Below are 19,113 nucleotides of genomic sequence, written 5' to 3' on the forward strand. Positions count from 1 at the left end.
TGTCCAGTTTGTTTTTCCTGAGGACACGCAGGAAGTGTAGTCGCTGCTGAGCCTTCTTAACCAGGGCCCTTATGTTGTAGGTCCAGGAGTGGTCTGCAGAGATGTGGGTGCCCAGAAACCTGAAGGTGGTGACAGTCTCCACCTGTTCTCCATTTATGAGGAGGGGGGGTGTGGTCATGTCTCCATGATGAGTTCTTTTGTCTTTTGGATATTCAGGGTCAGGTTGTTGTCTGAGCACCATAGCGACAGCTCTCCACCTCGGCCCTGTATGCTGTCTCGTCCTCGCCTCGGATGAGTCCAACCACTGTGGTGTCATCCGCATATTTAATAATGTGGTTGGTTGGGTGAGTTGGAGAGCAGTCGTAGGTGTACAGGGCGTACAGAAGAGGGCTCAAAACACAGCCTTAAGGGGGGACCAGTGCTGAGTGTGAGTGCAGTGGAGTGGTGCGGGCCGAGTCTCACAGACTGTGGGCGACTTGACAGGAAGTTTCTAATCCAATTGCAGGTGGGGAGGGGGATCTGTAGTTCCAGCAGTTTGGTGATGAGAATGTCTGGAATAATGCTGTTAAATGCTGAGCTGTAATCCACGAAGAGCATCCTCACATAGCTCTTCTTGTTCTCCAGGTGGCTCAGCGCTGTATGGAGTGTGAGGGCGATGGCGTCCTCTGTAGAATGGTTTGCCCTGTAGGCAAACTGGTGGGGGTCGAGGGAGGGAGGGAGACAGTCTCTGATGTGCTGGGAAACTGATCGCTCCAAGCACTTCATGATTACAGACGTCAGGGCTATAGGTCTGTAATCATTCAGGCTGTCTATGGCAGGTTTTTTGGGGATGGGGACGATGATAGAGGCCTTCAGACACGTGGGGACGGTGGCATGTGTCAGGGAGAGGTCGAAGATTTTGGTGAGGATCCCTGCCAGTTGGTCTGCACATGCTTTAATCACCGCCCCTGGTATACCGTCAGGACCAGCAGCTTTTCTGGGGTTCACTGCTCTTAAGTTTTTTCTCACCTCGTGCTCCTGGAGAGAGAGAGGTGGGGTGCTGGAACCAGGGGGAGGCAGTGACTGCAGGTGTGTGGTGGTGGTCTCAAACCAGGCAAAGAAGCTGTTTAGCTCCTCTGCCAGTGTGCTGCTGCTGTTGGAGGATGTGGGAGGGGGGTTGCCTTTGTAGTTGGTTAGGGCCGGGATGCCTCTCCACATCTGATGCGGGTTATTGTCAGGTATCCTTCTATTTTGTTCTTGTAGGAGACCTTGGCCTGTTTGATGCCCCTCCTCAGGTCAGCTCTGGCAGTGCTGTAGAGAGCTCTGTCTCCCGTCCTGAAGGCCGAGTTACAAGCTCTGATCAGGGTCTGGACTTCCTTTGTCATCCAGGGCTTTCTGTTTGCACAGCACCTGATGTAGAAGAGGACAGACTCGGTGTGTGTGTCCAGGTCCTGATCTTCGAAAATGCTCCAGTCTGTGTAGGCAAAGCAGTCCTGCAGCTGGTTGAGAGCATTTTCAGGCTAGGCTTTGATGGTCTGGGTGGCTGGTTTTGTTTGCCTTCTGAGGGGGGTGTAGGCAGGGAAGAGGAGCAGAGAGAGGTGGTCTGATTGTCCGAGGTGGGGAAGGGGGGTTGCTCTGTAGGCATGCTTGATGTTAGAATAAACATGATCAAGTGTGTTTTCTCCCCTGGTTGCACACTAGACGCGCTGGTGAAATTTGGGGAGAACAGTCTTGAGGCACGCTTTGTTAAAGTCCCCAGCAATGATGTGCACACCATCCGGATGAGCCCTCTGTTGTTTACATACCATGAGCTCAAGCTGGCCGAGTTAGCATGGGGAGGGATGTTAGCATGGGGAGGGATGTAAACAACGGTTACTATGGCAACCATTAGCTCCCGTGGCAGGTAGAAGGGTCGGCATTGAACAGACATGGCCTCTAAGTCCGGTGAGCAGTGGGTGTCTATCACTCTGCTGTCCAAGCACCAGTCTTCAAGCACATAAACACAGAGTCCCCCTCCCATGCTCTTACCAGAGGCTTTGGTCCGGTCGCAGCGGTGAAAGGTGCGTCCTGCAAGCTCCACGGTAGCATTGGGGATATGCGGGCGCAGCCAGGATTCGTTAACATTCAAAAGACAACAGTCACGGATGTGGCGGTTGTAGGCGATCTGTGACTGCAGCTCATCTATCTTGTTCGCAAGGGATCTTGCGTTTGTGAGGAAGATAGATGGTAGTGGAGGTCTGTGTGGGTGGTTCCTAAGCTGATTTAGTAGTCCTGCCCGGCATCCTCGTTTCTTCCTCCTCTCCCTGCGCCACCTCCAGCGCTTGCTGGACCCGATAACAATCCATGGGGTGCCCGGCGGTCTCGCTATCTCCGGTGGGGTGCCGTGGGTCCGTGCGAAGGCACCCGTGATTTTTATTTTTGCCTGAAAGCCAATTCTTATCAGGTCTTGGCGACTGTAGATGAGCCGCTGTGGCATGTGTGTGCCAGAAGAACAAAAAAAAAGACATATAAAACACAAAAAAGATGCAAAATAACAGGGAGCTCTAAGCCGCTGCGTCTTGACGCGCCGCCATGGCGCAAAAACGCAAAAACACAAAAGCCGCCTCTGAGGTCGGCGTAAACATTTGATCGGAATGTTGCATAATCTTCTCTGTTGAAAATTAAACAGATTACTTGCTGGCTTTAATTTAACCCTCAGAAGTAAATCATACTTTCTCATTTGCAGGGATGAATTATAGTTCATTTTATGACTACATGTTGAGGATATTTCCTCTACTAAAAATGCTAATATTTCTCCTTAGTCAAATCAAAAACTTTAGAGGATGAAACGGGGCGAAACCATTGGCTTAAACTCGCAACATGTACAGTCTGCTGGATGGGATTATTTTAACACAAACGCCAACCCTAATCAAAATCAGGGACTGTGTTTTTCAAAATAAGAGGCCCATTATTTGATGCTATGACTGCAACATATTCTGGTTGCATCCCAGCTGCATCATAGTTTAGATGTGCTGATTCACAAGTGGAACTTCTTCAAGTAAGGAAGTGTGTTGGTCAGATAAAAGTTCAGCACTGCTGAGATAAATGGGGATTGATTTTCAGGCACAAGTCATGTGACGATTCTGAGTGTGTTAGCTGGCTTTTGTCACCATTTGTCACTGTCTCTTTCAACTGTCATAGTGGTGGTGTGCCATTCAGTACGAAATGCTGATTCTTAGTCGTATGCCAAGATGACAAATGTATGTTGATGCTGCTTTATTTATTATTATATTTGATGGTGCAAAATGAAAGGTCAGTTAATAAATATATCACAGATATGACATGAATAGTAAGGGATCCAATTTATAAAGACAGACAAAGGAAGACACATAGAGCACACTATATTGACCCACAAAACAGCACAAACAGGAAACAATGGCAAACATAATAATTTGCTGCATTCGAATGCAAGTTTGAAGTCGTTCTGAGTTGGGATTCCCGACCTCCGAAAGCCTCCCAGTACATCTGCTTGGAAAAACATGGACGCTTGCTATCAATGGGTGTTTGAATCGTGAAGTCTGCGAACTTCGTAAGCAACTACAGCAGCTGATTTAACAGTTAAGGCCACTTAAAAAAAGACAGGACACGTCAGCTCCTAACACATGCTCTCATGCTTTTGAACACAGAAATTATGACAAAATGTTTACTGCACAATCCACAAAACAAACACTGGATAAAGTAAAAGGTGAAAAGTAATTGTTCACTGTGTTTGCTACCAACCTGTGATGTCATGTCTGTTAATGTTGGTGAACTCCAGCTACATGGACCGATATTCCGACTTGGAATTCCAACTGGGAGGACTGTTCCATTACACTAGTTCTGTGTCAGAGTTGTTTTTTTTTTTTTTTTTGGAGTTCCAAGTGCAGTGGTACGTATCATTATACCGTGGTGTGGGTGAATACTAAATTCATACTCAATTCATCTGCCACTGTAACTGGACCTGACTTTGAAAGGGAATGGCAGATATCACCCTGATTAGCTTCATTTATGTTTCACCCAAAACAAACCCATGACTAACCAGCAGCCTAACCACAACCCCTTTGCAGTTTTTCCGCAGTTTAACAGAAAAATGTAGTTGGATGTGCACCAAAATGCATTTGTGCCATGGACTTAAGACCATGTGCAATAGATTGTCTAAATAGGGCCTATTGAGTGAGAGGGTCTGCTCACACATCTGCAGGATGTTGATATCAGTTAATTAGTAGAGTTGACAATAGCCCTTTTTAGATAGAAAAGGTGGCACATTTGCTCCAAGGTAAGGACGGCAATGTGCCGGCCTGTCTTTATAAAACCGAGGCGTAATATTCCTCCTTCTCCAAACGCCGTCTCTGAGGTCGGCGTAAACATGTGACGTGACGTGAAGCTCGAAGTTGGGCTGTGAGAAGTGACATGGAATTTGTCTTCAAGGTAAGAGCTTTACATTGCACCCCATTGGAGTTTAGAACTGGGTTCTTAGCGGGAGGCTTTTAATTTGAAAGTAGCGACCGTCCTTAGCTTGCCGACACAACAACAAGCTAACACAACCCAACAGCTACAGAGACCGAGGAGACGCTAGCATCTCCTGGATCTCAGCGGCTGTCCAGTTGTTCATCTTAATGTCCGTGGATGAAATGATGGACTGACTGCTGTGATCAGCTGTTTCTTGGTTTTAAAACTCCCCGGCTGTGGGTCGCACAATAGTGCAGGTCATTGACACCTCCGCCCACCTCACACAGAGGCCGGCACATTTCCGCTTCATTTTTAGATAGCAGGCGAGGCGGAAATATGCGTACCCTCCGAGGCGGAAAAACGGCGGACCAAAACAGACACCCAATTTGCCGCCCTCTGTCTAAAACCGCAGACCAAGCCGCCAAAAGGACGGGCAAATTCGCGGCTTGGTGATCTGTCTAAAAACGGCTAATGTCATGTTTTCCCTAGGGGTCTGTTGCCATTGATTTTATTATCAGCTGTTATATTGTATTTATAGAGCTTGTCAGAATATTTCATACATGTTTGACTAAAATAAACTCAACCCAGAATAAATGTTGGCAATGTACGCTTTACTGCAAACAACGGATATGTCAACAGTTTATGTTTCATTTTATTCAATTTTCAAATGTATGTTGTGACAACACTGTGCTTATGTTCTAGTTAGGTTAAGAAGGAAAAAAAAAAACACTTGGCTTGGCAAAAGATTATGTTTTGGCTTCAAATTTCTGTTTTGATCACCACAAACACAGCAGGAGATATCCCAAGGTCTTGTTCAAACAACCCAGTTTTGTCGCCACAAACGCAGCTGAAAGATTGTCTCCAGGACAAATATCCAGTGGTGTCATGTTTACAGAATTGAAACACAGTCTGCAGTCACTGGCTTGGCAACCACCACCATCCCCTCCATCCTCAGATAGTAACATCAGATGACAAATATGCAATGTGAACAGGATGTGACACATATAGTATAGTACATATGTCATGTACAAATGTGAATGTATCACCAACATTTTATTCTGCAACTGGGCTGATAAAACTAAGGAAAAACAAGAAAACAGAAAACAAATTGTTAATGTGTCTACTTCTAAAATGACCCATATGACTCATTTGCTTTTATGGTTCAGGTTAAAAAAATCATTTCATGGTGAAACCACAGTGACTATTGGTAGGAGAGAGGATGTAAGTGTCTGCAGTGTTAAAGCCATATGAGGTGTACATCTACTTGTTACACCACTTGTCAAGAAACCATAAACAGATATTATTTGAATTTAAACAACCAGTGCTGTCATTTTCTTTGGCAGGAACAGTCTCAGCAGGACATCATGTCCTTGCTCTCTATGCTGTGTAGCTACTTGAGATTGCAGAGGGAAAAGCGCACTCTAGGCCTGCATCTTTTACCCCTATCCTCCTCTGAGGTTGGATTAAAAAACCAAAGCCTCTTGTGTGAGCAACCATCTCCTTCTTCTGCCTCTTACTGGTATTGTTTTAAATGTTGTGATAATTGCTTGATTGAGGAGACAAGCCTCAGTATCTTTCCATTTGAAAACGTTAATGAGGTGTTCAAGAGGATGACTGGAGTGCTATGAAGGTGTGTTTGGGAGTAATGGAGGTTCTTAGCCTAGGAGAAAATTCAGGTATGCCTTCTCAAATGTGGTCAGTGTGGCTCTGTGGTTGTTCTAGCTCTTCAAGTGCCATCTCTGTTGTAGCGATTTTAAGAAATAAAGACCCAACAACCAGACTTTATATAGGAACTTTACACGATTTTCACAAGAATCACTTCAAATTCTTTCCCTAGTGTCTGACCCTAAGTAACCACAGAAAGTAACCGCCTGGAACGGCTATTACAGCTAACAGTGTATGAATGTACATTTGGGTCAACGAGTGGCAGTTGTTTCCCCAAATCTCTACAAATGAGGCAAATGCAAAGTTAGCTTGATCTATAGAGTGACAATGGCCTCATTTGTGGGAAATACAGCAGGTTGAAATATGCTTGTCATAGTAGCATAATACTGGTATTTCTTTGAAACCTCCCTCTATTTGAAACTTATTTCTTTCTCATTTTTTTTTCTGCTGTGAAAACTACCTTTATTTATTCTTTTATTTGGAGCTTTTCCCCAGAGATATATTTGTGGCTGAACTCTAAAAGTCACATATGACTCCAGGAGGCATTATGACATATTTCTAGATTCTTCTGGCTGATTATCATTAAAAAGGAAAACAAAAAAACTACAACCATAAAAAGTGTCCATGACCAAGAGCAGCTTCAAATGACTTTCAAGGGCTTACTCCAAGTAAAATGTTCCTGTCCTGAATTTCTATTTTCCTTAATTTCTTTTGTGTTTTCCTTCTACCCTGCAGAATCACATCGCCTTCGCTGAGGTCACATGACGTGGAGTCGGCCATGTGGCAGACCCATTGGACATCCACGCTCTTCACTGTCCAATCTAATTAACCAGAGCATACCGTTAAACCCATTCTGTGTGTGTGTGTCTGGTCTGCAGTATGTTGTTCTTTGTTGTCTTCATCAGGCCCGTGTTGTCATTTGCAGCTTCTTGTATCCAGAAAGAAAGACAGAAGTGTCAGTATCTCAGCAGGCTGCTTCTGCTTCTCCACCTATGCACTTATTCTGAATCTGTGTCAGACTTTCGCCTTCCAAATGAAGCTTGTTGTTCGGTAAACCCCAGAGCTGACTTGTTGCACACTGTGGGACACTAGAGGAACAAATGAAGAACTGGATTGCACCATCTCACCTCTGCCTAGTTCAAATATTTTTTACATGGGTTGGTTGTTTTGTGTGTGAACCAACACATTCCATATAAATGATAATTAATAAAATGTCCATAAGGAAAGCTGTTCAGTAAGTAAGTTAAGTGAAAGTGCCCGAACAGAGAGCAAACCCTCTCTTGTTGTGTTGCAAAAGTTGATCTACAGCTTTCTGAGTTTGTAGTGCTGTTATCACATCAAACCCATAACACCCATAGGACTGCTATGAACATCTGAGTGTGACACTGTCTGCTGGGCCCATTTTCGTTTTGAACCAATTTACTCAGAAAAATAAGAAAGAATTCTGATTTTAAATATCTTTCAATTAAAAATGCTCCTAAATTTTTAGAGAGCTTATCTTAGTGTCCTAAATTGATAGTGGTGCAGAGACATTAGACTGTTTTAGTAAATTATATTCATAATATGTCAAACAATTTAGTAGCCGAAATGTTTTAGAACAAGAGTCACATCTGTCCATGGCAGTATAAAACTTGTGCAATGTAGCGATGCAGATTTGGAGGAGATGGTGAAGCTTGCTTTAAATCGTATGGTTAAATTGTCAGTCTTGAAACCCTGATAACTATGGGCTTACGTCAAAGTAGCAAATTATGAAAACTGCAAAACTTTCTGTCATTATGTATTCATGTGTCATTTAGTTCTCCTGACATCTCTTTGAGGGTTCAGGGTGTGTGTACATGAGTGTATGTTTGTATCTACTAAATATTTAAGTGCAACCAATGAAAACACTGTACACTCTGTATTCTTACAAAAGTGTCAAGGGTTTCTTAGCAGCATCAGACAATCACCAACTCCCTCTCTCTGTCTGTATCTATCTTTATTTTTTTCTTGTATTTAAAATGTCTAATGGTTGTGTGGTAGCAGGTATATTCTGACACTGTACATGAGGAATGGACATGGTGAAAAGAGCCTCTGCAACCCATAGTCAAAAGAGGGCAACATGCTCTGTTTTTATATGTCAACGCTAACTAACACAAAGGACAGTCTGAATTACAGGCCAAAACTGAGATTTTATTGTATGCATTGAGTAGTCAGATATAGTTCTCTGTTTGTCTCCCATCTGATGTTTTCTGCCATGTCAAATCAGGTTAAAGGGATGTAAGATAATCTACAGTTGAGGCTTGTTTCCTTTTTCTGACCTGTGTTTTCAGTTTCAAGAGATATTCGGACACACTTGGAGAAGACAGTCTCTGTTTTTCCATCTCACAGCCAACTTCCTTGATCATTTTATTAAGTTTGGTTGTTTCACTATTCTTCAGTTTCTATCCCTCATAAAGGATACAATGTAATTTCTTTTAATGTTTAAATATTATTTTAGAATGGAAAGGTCAGTCGTATTCCTATTTAACTAGATGTTTATTCAAAGACCTGAACCAATTACAAATCCTATAGACTTTTACAGCATCACAAAAAAATAACACTTTGTTGGATCAAATATTCCTGCTTTTGACTATATCTTGTCTGCTGTCTTCCCCAGATTCAAATGAGAACACTTATTTCACTTTTATCTCAGCGTATACAGTACTACAATGGTACAGGATGTATTTAGTTTATCTTAACACAATGTCTGAACACATAACTGTTCATGCAATCTCAAGCACACTGTTTAACTTGCAAAATTACACATATTACCAACGTTTTGGTTCTAGACCTTCATCAGGCAAGATCAAGTTCTAGAACTAAAAACATAACAAATAAGTGTAATTTTGCAAGTTAGCTAAAGGCAGTTGCCAGAATAAATGTTGGCAAAGTAAGTTTCTGCATCACAGATAAGTTTAAACTAGGGCTGTCAAGCCAAAAAAAATAAAAAATCAAATTAATAAGCTAACCAGTATTTATTGTAAGCATTTTAACTTAATTTTCATGGTAGATGAGTGAATCAATGTATAAATAGTTATTCTCAACTTTAAAATGAGGTGATTTTTCAAGCTTGAAGTTCTCTCATGACATGAAAATTCCTTGCTGCATGAAATGCTCCTGCCAACAGTTCTATCTGGCCATTTATTAAATGTCTAGGCTCTCTCTGTACTGACCACAGGCGTGATACATATTCTCATGTTATTCTGGGTAATACAGCAAACAAATATATTTCCCAAAATACTGAAGCACATTAGAATGAGCACATTAATGTAAGAGAAAGAAAGTATCAAAAACTCACATTGGACATGCTGAGACAATTTTTGGCCTGTTATAAATGGCTTAAACCTGCATTAATTACTATTTTTGGCTAGCAGCCCCAGTTTGTGACTATTGTGTTCTCCAAACATAGCAGTTACAAAGCGAATCTTATTTTCATCAGCACTAGACATGAACAGCTTATCATCTTCCATGGGCCAATAGGATATGTGTTTGGGAAGAACAGAGATCCTGCGGGGCGACTTTGAGGCAGAAGGGATGTGTGTTACTATTACGGCTGGCTTTTCAGCACAAGACCAACACATGTTCATACTTAAACAACTGAATAGCTTAATTGCCATCGCCTCCCAAAACAACATGACTGCTGCGGCTTACCAGCAACAGGCGTACCTGAACCTTTGTTATACATTCACAGTTACATTTAGGCAAGAAAACTACTTGGTTTAAGAAAACATTGTGGTTTGAGTTTAAATAACTACGTTACTTTTGTAACTTACAGCTAACTGAGCTAGACACACAGCAGGACTGAGAGTTTTGCTCAGAGGACCATGATGCGTTAAACAGTGAACTGCAGTATAATGTGACAACAAGACATGTTTACAGTAAATAAATGTACTGATGTACATAAACTGAGCACAGTTTGGGGTTAAATGAATAAATGCAGCTTTAACTGGTCCATCAATTAATTCATTGCTGTTTTTAGATCACCTGATTGTTTTAAAAAGTGACAAACATTAATACTGATTAATGATACTTATTGTATATTTTCGTTCAAGGTGCCACACCTTGGTTGAATTAAGTTATTCTCCTTTGTAGCAATAACAAGTCAGGCTTTCTTTCCCATTAGGAGAGAGGATATGAATGCATTAAAGGTCTTATTCTGTTGCCCTTTGAAATCTCTATTTTTGTAACAATCACTGAAGCACTTATGAATAAGGACTCCAGGTAGGAACATGCAAAAATCAGCACTTTATCAATCTATCAGGGGCCTATCACAAAGAGACATAACGCTCAGAAAGCCAGCAAAACAATTGCTTTCCTGGAGGAACTCCTCTCCTGCGATGTGTGTTGCATTTTTCGAGCAGTTTTTAGACGTTGAAATATGTTCAACTTTACTGCGGAAGTTTTACTGTACTGAGTCACACTGAATATGATGGTTTGTCCAAAACAGGATTTCTGAGGTGTTTACAAAGCCTCACACATGTAGCGACAAGTCTCTGGGTGATCGGCCCCAAACTCCTCTCATTGCTGATGAAATGGCATTGCAGGCTGCTTGAAAACAGACATCACACAGAATATTGAAATAAATCTACTCAAATGTGCATTGCAAGAGCTACACTACCCTAGTCTAGTTTATTTAAAGGAAAAGAGAACTTATATAAATATATATAGTATATACATCCTTTTGGTCATATTCTACATTATTGCTATTTTCTTATGACTTCAATGTGTGAGTGTTCACGATAAAGGTTTCTTTTTCTCCTCGGAACTGTTTTTGCTTCTTCATGTCATTTGAATAAAATGAGAGTATTTCATGTTATTGTTCAGAATTACAGGTACAATTTTATAACCTGTTTTGTGAATTGTAAAATTCATGTTCTTCGTGTTAATAATTATGTTCCTTACCCTGCTGTGTATTCCAATAATTTCCTCAATTGTTATAACCTTTTCTAAACTTGGTGGTTTTTATCTTTTTTCTCTCCCCCCAGTCATGTGATATATTTGCTTCTAGTGGACCATTTTGTATGGATGTTGTTGCTCTTCTTCTATTCAAATTCTTTTTATATTATGCATATTTCTATTCAAATTTCCATTCTTTTCAACTTGAGTTCAAATTGTGACCTTTTACACTGTAGAAAACAATACATTTACAGCCTTTGAATAAAAAACATTGAAATGGATCAAACATGTTGCTCTAGAAGTTGCCTCTGTCTTCTGTTTTAAAAGCAATGTAACATGTATGATGTTAGACCTGCCCACCCGTCCTCACTCCCATGTTATGTTTTGTCACGCCCCTCCTTGTCTGCCAGGTAGCCTTTCTGACAAAAGGCCTATTTAGCACATGGTTAATGAGAGACGGTCAGTTTAGTTAGTTTAGGCACCAAAATTACTTGGTTAGCGAAAGATCACTTTGTTGTACAAGTGTAAGATTTATGGCGGGGGTACTGCTGAGAGTGGAGACACATTTGTAAGTGTCCATGTGTCAGTGGAAGTGAAACTATGATGGTCTCCAGATGCCATATGCCATTTGCTGATAAATCCTTAGGAGAGCCACAGCGACATCCTCAGGAACCAAGCCTGTAGTGTACACCCAAAAGTCAGCAGAACTGCTGAAACTCCTGAGGAAGAGCTTGACACCAGTGAACCAACATGGAGAGAAGTCTAGGACATTGTTCAGAAAGCCCGTTCAGCATCTGCCCCAGGACCAAGTGCTATACATTATAAAGTATACAAGAGATGCCCGATGCTCCTCCGCAGGCTGTGGAAATTGTTACGGAGGGTATGGACAAAAGGCATCATTCCGTCAACCTGGAAAAGAGCAGAGGGGTGTTTCGTACCCAAGGAAATGGACTCCTCTGGCATCAGCCAGTTCCTAACCATTTCTCTCCTAAGTGTTGAATGCAAGATATTATTTTCTGTCCTGGCAAAAAGGAGGACTATCTAGAGGGTGAAGAACAAATATGTCGACACATCAGTGCAGAAGGGCAGCATTCCAGGTTTCTCAGGGTGCTTGGAACATACGGGCGTCCTCAACCAGCTGATCTGGGAGGCCAAGGAGAGCAAAGGAAATCTACAGATTGTCTGGCTTAAGTTGGTTAACGCATACAGATCAATCCCGCATGGCCTTATCAATGCGGCTATATCCCCCACCATATCAGGGGAATGCTACCAGCTACTTTGAAGGATAAAGGCTACGGTTCAAAACTGCCCATTTCACAACCCACACAAGTGGCAGGACCTTGAAAAGGGAATCGTAAAAGGGAAGCTACACCATCTCCCCCCTCCTGTTTGTTATGGGAATAAACAGCTGCAGGAAAGAAATCCAGAGGGCCATCAATGGAGTCTGGCACCCGCCAACTTCCAATAAGAGGCTTTATGGATGACCATACCATAACAAGTTTAGCCCATGTGCAAACAAGATGGATCCTGAAGGCACTTTATGACATGGCAACATGGGCTCAGATGAAGTTCAAGCCAAGGAAATCAAGGAGCATGGTGATCAGAAGTGGAAAAGTGACCAGCAAGTTCCAGCTACAAGTCCAGGGAGAGATGATACCAACAATTGAGGAAAACCCAATCAAGTGCCTAGGGAAATGGTACGATGCAACTCTGACTGACAGTTGCAAAGTTTCCAGAACAGAGAAGCAAGCAGATGAATGGCTGAGTAAGATTGAGGAGTCAGGATTACCAGGAAAGTTCAAAGGCCTGGCTCTTCCAGCACGGTCTGCTACCAAGACTCATGTGGCTACTGACAATGTATGAAATTCCTATGACAGCAGTGGAGAGTTGAGAAGCGAGTGACCAAACATCTTCGCAAGTGGCTCGGAATCCCAACAAGATTCACGTCAGTAGGGCTATACATCAGGGCCCGTATTCACAAAGAAGCAAAAAGTAACTCCTAACAGGCGAATTTAGGAGCAACTCCTAAAAATAATGGGCGTGTCAGTCGTCACTTTAGGACTCCTCATTTTTGAAAATAAGAGTTATTCACAAAACATTTTAAGCCTAAAAGTAGCACCTAAGTCTGGGAGACCCAAGAAGTAGTCCAGAGGACTCCTAACTCGCTAAGACCTGGTCACAGCCGAATGTTTTGAAGACGCTAAATAACAGGGAATTATTAAAATGATGTTGGATGGACCGCGAAGGGATTGAAGTTGTGGTTGAGTTGGTGAGGGACGCAATAACGTTCCCAACCAACCGAAACAATCCAATAACGCCAGAGTTAAAATGTTTGGCAACACTCATTTGTCTACGGGGAAAATGCAGCTCTTTGCACGGGACTAGTATTACCTGGGGACCTCAAGTGATTTAGAAATTATCCCACCACATCCGTGTTTCGTGCGGCGCATTCGCACAGGATCAGCGAAGTCTGTGTTTTAACTCGAATTTACTGACATTATCCCCCGGGTCGATCGCACCGGAGCCCTTGCTGGAGCAGCACAACGGTTAGAAATGGATATTTTTAATATAATAACTGGTGAGCCTGTTGAAAGATGGAAAAATGTTCCTTACCGCATGCTGCCATGCATGTAATCCATCAAATCATCTTTCAAGATTTCGCTCTTCTGATGAGCCTCCTGAATTTGCACCCAAAATGCTGTCAAAACTTTAATTTATAATTCCCAATGCAGTCTCCATAATTCTCCACCAGGAAAAAGGCAGAAAAAAGGTGTGGAAAACACAAAAAACCTTAAGAAAAACAAAAAACGACCCCAAATCACAGAGATGCCGATTTGCACAGGACTAATATTATCAAATGACCTCTGTGTTTGGTGAAATATGGTAGGTAATTCACGGTGGAATTTTTACTTTACAAATTACGAACGTGGCAGATTCGCACAGGATTAAGATCACAGACGACCTCTGCAATTATTACAAATTACTGGAGGTCCCAACGTTATACTAGTCCCGTGCGAATAGGGCTTTTGTCAATCGGAAAATTAATTCTCCTCATAAATACATTTCTTTATCCAATGTCTTTTCATAGGCTTTGTCATGGGCTTGTAGGCAACTTCCTTATTTTCACTTCATGCATTGCGTAGCCTAAATGACTTTTCAATGGGCTGCCCTGTCACTCAACAATCACCGTTGTCACCGCTTCTAAGTGCGTCCTTATAAAATGACGTCATCCATAGCAACACAGAGTTACTTCTAGTTTAGGAGTTCACTGTTTTCATAACTAAAAGTAGGTCTCAGCGCCTTTGTGAAATCCTTTTTAGAAAAGACTCCTACACAAAAACTTTTAGCCCGATTTAGGAGTACTCCTAACGTTAAGATAAAAGTCTTTGTGAATACGGGCCCTGATCTGGTCAGTTACAATTACCCGTATCATCAGTGGTTGAAGAGTTCAAGGTGGCAGGACCTTGATGATGTACCAAGACTCCACTGATGAAAAGGTCAGAAGTGCAGGTGTCACTACGAGATCAGGATGCAAATGGGCAGCTGACACATCAGTGACACAAGCTGAAAGCGCGCTGAAGCTGAAGGACATCATCAGGAACCCATGTGTAGGGAGGCAAGACTCGGATCCACCCGCTTCCAGCAGTGGAGAAAAGCAGACCCAAGGCAGAGGAGGGACATGATCCAAGCCAAGGTCCGACACCTGGAGGAAGAAAGGCGAAGGTCTAGGGCCGTCGAACTTGGATCACAAGGAGCCTGGACAAAGTGGGACCAGCCGAAGCGGAAGATCACGTTGCCTGAGATCTGGAGACTGGAGCCCTTTCGCATCTCTTTCCTGCTCCGCTCAGTGTATGACACCCTTCCATCACAAACAAACCTCCACAGATGGCGAATGAGGGTGGACCCATTGTGTAGGCTATGCGGAGGGAGAGGAACAATGGCGCACATACTGGCGGGATGCAAGGCAGCTCTCCACCAGGGAAGATACCGATGGCACTATGACAAGGTTCTTTGTGCACTGGCTGACATCTTGGAGTGGGAGAGACAGAAAAAAGCGTCAGACCACAAGACCAACGCCATCCATACAGTTCATTAGAGAAGGGGAGAAACCACCAGCCCCCAAGAAGACCAAAAAGAGTCTCCTCCACCCAGCACAATCCTGGGAGATGAGGGTGGACCTGGGAAGGAGACTACTTTCCCCCCAGGTTGTGCAGTTACCGCTGAGGCTGGATGTGGTCTTATGGTCTGAAGAGGCAAGGAGAGGAAGATCATCCTGATCGAACTGACAGTCCCGTGGGAAGCCACAAATATCAGGACCTTGTTGAGCAGTGCAGGGACATGGGGTGGCAGACCTGGCTATTCCCAGTTGAGGTCAGGTGTAGGGGTTTCCCGGCACAGTCTGTGTGGAAGACTCTCACAGCCTTGGGAATAGCAGGAAGGAAGAAGAAGGCAGCTATCTGTAGGTTAGGAGAGGCAGCAGAAAGAGCGCCTTGCTCGCTCTGCAATAGGGGGGAGGAGTTGAGCTGGGGGCCAGGAGAAGATGGGCAGTGACTGGCCACCACTGCCGACCCTCCAACCAGAGGGCGTTGTGGTTCAGGGTCAAAACACCCTGTGAAAGTTGGACGCCACCTGATGACATCTTCTACTGGCTGAAAGCTACAGTCATGCAGATGTGACTGGGTCTGACACCATCAAGCAGATGTATTTAATAGAATAGTCAGAACTTTTGGGGTAGAGCAATCACATAGTTTTCATTGTGCATGTGCTGTGTAGTGACGAATAGGAATTCTGCTTGTTTTTTGTTTTTTTTTAATGAAAAGGACACCCTCAAACAGGTACATACCATAACGCATAACTACACAACACAATGACAATGATTCAAACATGCAGGCTATGTAGTTTCACAGTCCATAGCAACCAGCATAGCAACAATAGAAAATGTTGCATTTTAAAGTCCTTGTAAAGCACATTCAGCCATTTTCTTCTAAACACATTAAAAAGGTCATAAATGTATTTCCTGAAAACATGTAAAAAGCCATTCAACCATTTACAATTTAATTGTGGAGCTAGGCTAACAAACTGTGTTTCAAAATTTCTGTGTTCAGGATTTAATGGTCAGAAATCATGGCCGTGTTACGTAATGCGGCCATGATTCGCATAAACCCGGCCCTGCTACAGAAGCGGTATAAATACATTCAGCGCATTAGCTTCGGTGGTTTTTCCACTTGCTCTCGAGTCTTGGATAGCATCTCTTAGAATAATCTCCTCCACTTCGCTCATGCATCTTTCCTGGATGCCACAGTGTGCAGGGTAATGGCGCCGTTAGCTTATTTAAGTTTCCTAATGATGACAACGAAAGGAAACGGTGGATCGATTTTGTCAAGAGGAGCTACTGTGGAGAGTTCAAAGTCACCACCAACACTCGTCTCTGAGGTTGTAGGTTGCTGTAGCTGATGATGATAATCCTGATGGAAGTTGGAGGGTCCTGGAATCCATCTGGGCGCTCCCTCTGGAGTGTAGTGATGACGAGAAGTGGTGGCGGAAACTCTGGAGTTGTTTGATCTGGCAGAGGATCTCTGTCTCTGCTTTTGCTGCTGCTCTTCCTGTTTTCTTTGGGCTGCGTTATTTGATTGTACTGTCCCTTTAACAAGAGCGCTGACGTCACTGCCTGTAGGGGTGAGCGTGATGACGTCACCCGGAAGCAATCTGGTGTTGACGGAACGAGCGGCCATGAGTGTGGAGAAGAGGTTTGCTTTATTGTCTGTTCGGTGAAACGTAATCCCTTTATCCTTTAAAGCAGGGGTACTCAAATACAAATCTTAAAGGGCCACAAAGATTTTTTTCAATGACTCAAAGGTCCATGTGTTGAGGTCGGTCAGGCCACATGCAATAATACTATAATATTCAAAACAAAATGTCCTTTTCATTCTAAACAACAAAATACGAACTAAAATAAAATGTAATTTCCATTTTAACATAAATTAAAATACATAGTTGAATATTTCCTCTTTTTGTTTGCCTTCAAACATTGTGTCCATCACTTCAGTCATGCATTATTTTATTTCATTGTGACATACACTGCATGAAAAGTGGGATTTTCGTCAGTATGCGGCACTGTAGATTGAAGTGGAATTTCAGGTTTGCGGCAATTTGCAGGCAACACCGAAAACTGACGTAAATTGTCGGAAATTGACGTGGGCCTTGCTTGGCAGTTGTCCCCCAATGACCCCCCTCCCCCTGATTCTAGGGGAGGCTTAAACATGTAAATGAAAAATGCTGTGAGCTATACAAATGCAAATCAGGGTTGCAGGGGGAGTTTTACCCCAGGTGACCTTTTTCTAAAAGGTGTTTAACTTCATTTTAAGAAAATCTCTGGTATAAATAGATCAGGCTCAGTATAGCCTAATTATAGACCTTATATTTTAGCTTGAATGGATTTATTTAATGAAAGTATGCTAGATTAATTACTGTGTATGTCATTAGCAATGGCCAATGTTATGTAAAAAAGATTATTTATTCTTTTCTCTCTCTCTCTCTCTCCTGGGAACAAGTTAAAGATAAAACGCCAGCTGTTAAGAAGTTAAAATTTGCATGAAATATTTTGAGATAACCAAGATATTAAAATGTAAAAAAAAAAAAAAGTATTTCTATAATTTCATAGGTTCTGGATGTTTTAAAAGCAGTTGAAAAGTAATTCTTATTACGTGTGAGAGTTCATGACCTGTAAGAGTTTTTACACTTCCGGGTAGACCGGAGCGTGAGTGACGAGAAAGAAGGAGCGGAGAGTTAATGGCGTCGAGCAGCTGACAGTGGACTATGTGTGTCGTCAGTGTCGTGTTTTATCACTAACAGACTGTGAACCGTTGTCGGACGACGTGCTGTGAGTGTGTGAGTTGGACTCTCCATCGCAGTCGAAGTGTTTGTGTTTTAATGGTCACGACTCGTGACTCACGAGGCAAGTTCGGCTAAGCTAGCTAGGAGGAGCTAAGCTAGCTAGCAGGAGCTAGGCTAGCGGCCCGGCCATTGTCGAGAGGAGGCCTACGCGGACAGGAGAAACTTTGCTGGGTCGCCACGAAGAATGTCGCCTACGGACGGAGCTTCGCTGCCGCAGAGGGACACGGAGGTTTATCGCTGCGAGCATTTTGTTTTCACAGACTAAACTCGCCTCATAACAAGACCGCGACCTCCTGTTAGCTCGGAGCCACATCTGGAAGTCCAGATTTACACGATGCCGATAATGACGCCATTGTGTAAGTAACTGTTACTGTTTTCTCACTCGTTTAATTTTACTGTGACTTACGTTTCTTTATTCATACCACTCTTTTTAATTGTTTTCCAGCTGCCTGTAAGACATTACGAGACAGTACGCAGGACAACAAACAACCAGATCTTGCATCGCAGGCGGAGGCTGTGAGGAGTTCAGCTCGGAGTCGATCGAGGACAAAGAGGGTAAGATTTATTAGATTAGATCCGTTTTTGGTCAATGTGACTATTATTCTATTAAATAATAGATGTGTTGTATCCATACGCAGTGCATCGCGCAGTACTGATCGTCTTTATTGATTGTTTTTACAGCTGCTGGAAGCGAGACAGTGTGTTGGGGATGAGGTGGACCTTTGGAAGTGCGCCGCCATGGACCTGATGTCTGAGGAGGAAGACGGCACAAGATGGCGGGTGTCTGGATGAATCGTGCGACCTCCGTCCTTTCGCAGCCGGGAGCTCACCGAGCTCTGTGCCACACTGCAGTCACATGAGAGGCGATTCCGGAGTACAGACGTCTGCAGAAACAGACACTTCGGTGCTGTAGGATTTGGGCCTCTTGTGATCTTCCCGTTTGTTGTGTGGGCAGATTATGCTTTGTACATAGTTGTGGTGTGTTTGTATTTGTGCTAATAAAACTCTTTGAATAAACAACTCCTTCCTGGCAAATGTTCCTTTCCTCAGTAAATTCATTCATGTCATTGATGATATCATAAATATAAATGAATGAATAAATCATATAAATATAAATATATATAAATATATATATATATTCCCACCGGGGTTTACATTTATAATGACCCAGGGTGACCAATCACAAGTGATTTT

At 42.9% G+C, this 19,113-nt stretch overlaps 1 protein-coding gene across 3 annotated transcripts in view; it reads left to right on the forward strand.

Annotated features, from left to right (window-relative positions):
* LOC115570251 (phospholipid phosphatase-related protein type 5-like) overlaps window positions 1–19,113 on the forward strand; it is a 304,040-nt gene that overhangs the window by 196,212 nt on the left and 88,715 nt on the right. For 2 of the 3 annotated variants that reach the window (XM_030398713.1, XM_030398712.1), the window contains one exon: window positions 6,847–11,313. The exons of the other annotated variant lie outside the window; for it this stretch is intronic. In XM_030398713.1, the coding sequence (XP_030254573.1) occupies window positions 6,847–6,876 (30 nt within the window). In that variant the 3' untranslated portion in view covers window positions 6,877–11,313. Of the gene's footprint in view, window positions 1–6,846; window positions 11,314–19,113 lie in introns of those variants that run through there. 3 annotated transcript variants of the gene reach the window in all.

Source organism: Sparus aurata, chromosome 19, assembly GCF_900880675.1.
Source record: "Sparus aurata chromosome 19, fSpaAur1.1, whole genome shotgun sequence".
NCBI classification, from domain to species: Eukaryota; Metazoa; Chordata; class Actinopteri; order Spariformes; family Sparidae; genus Sparus; species Sparus aurata.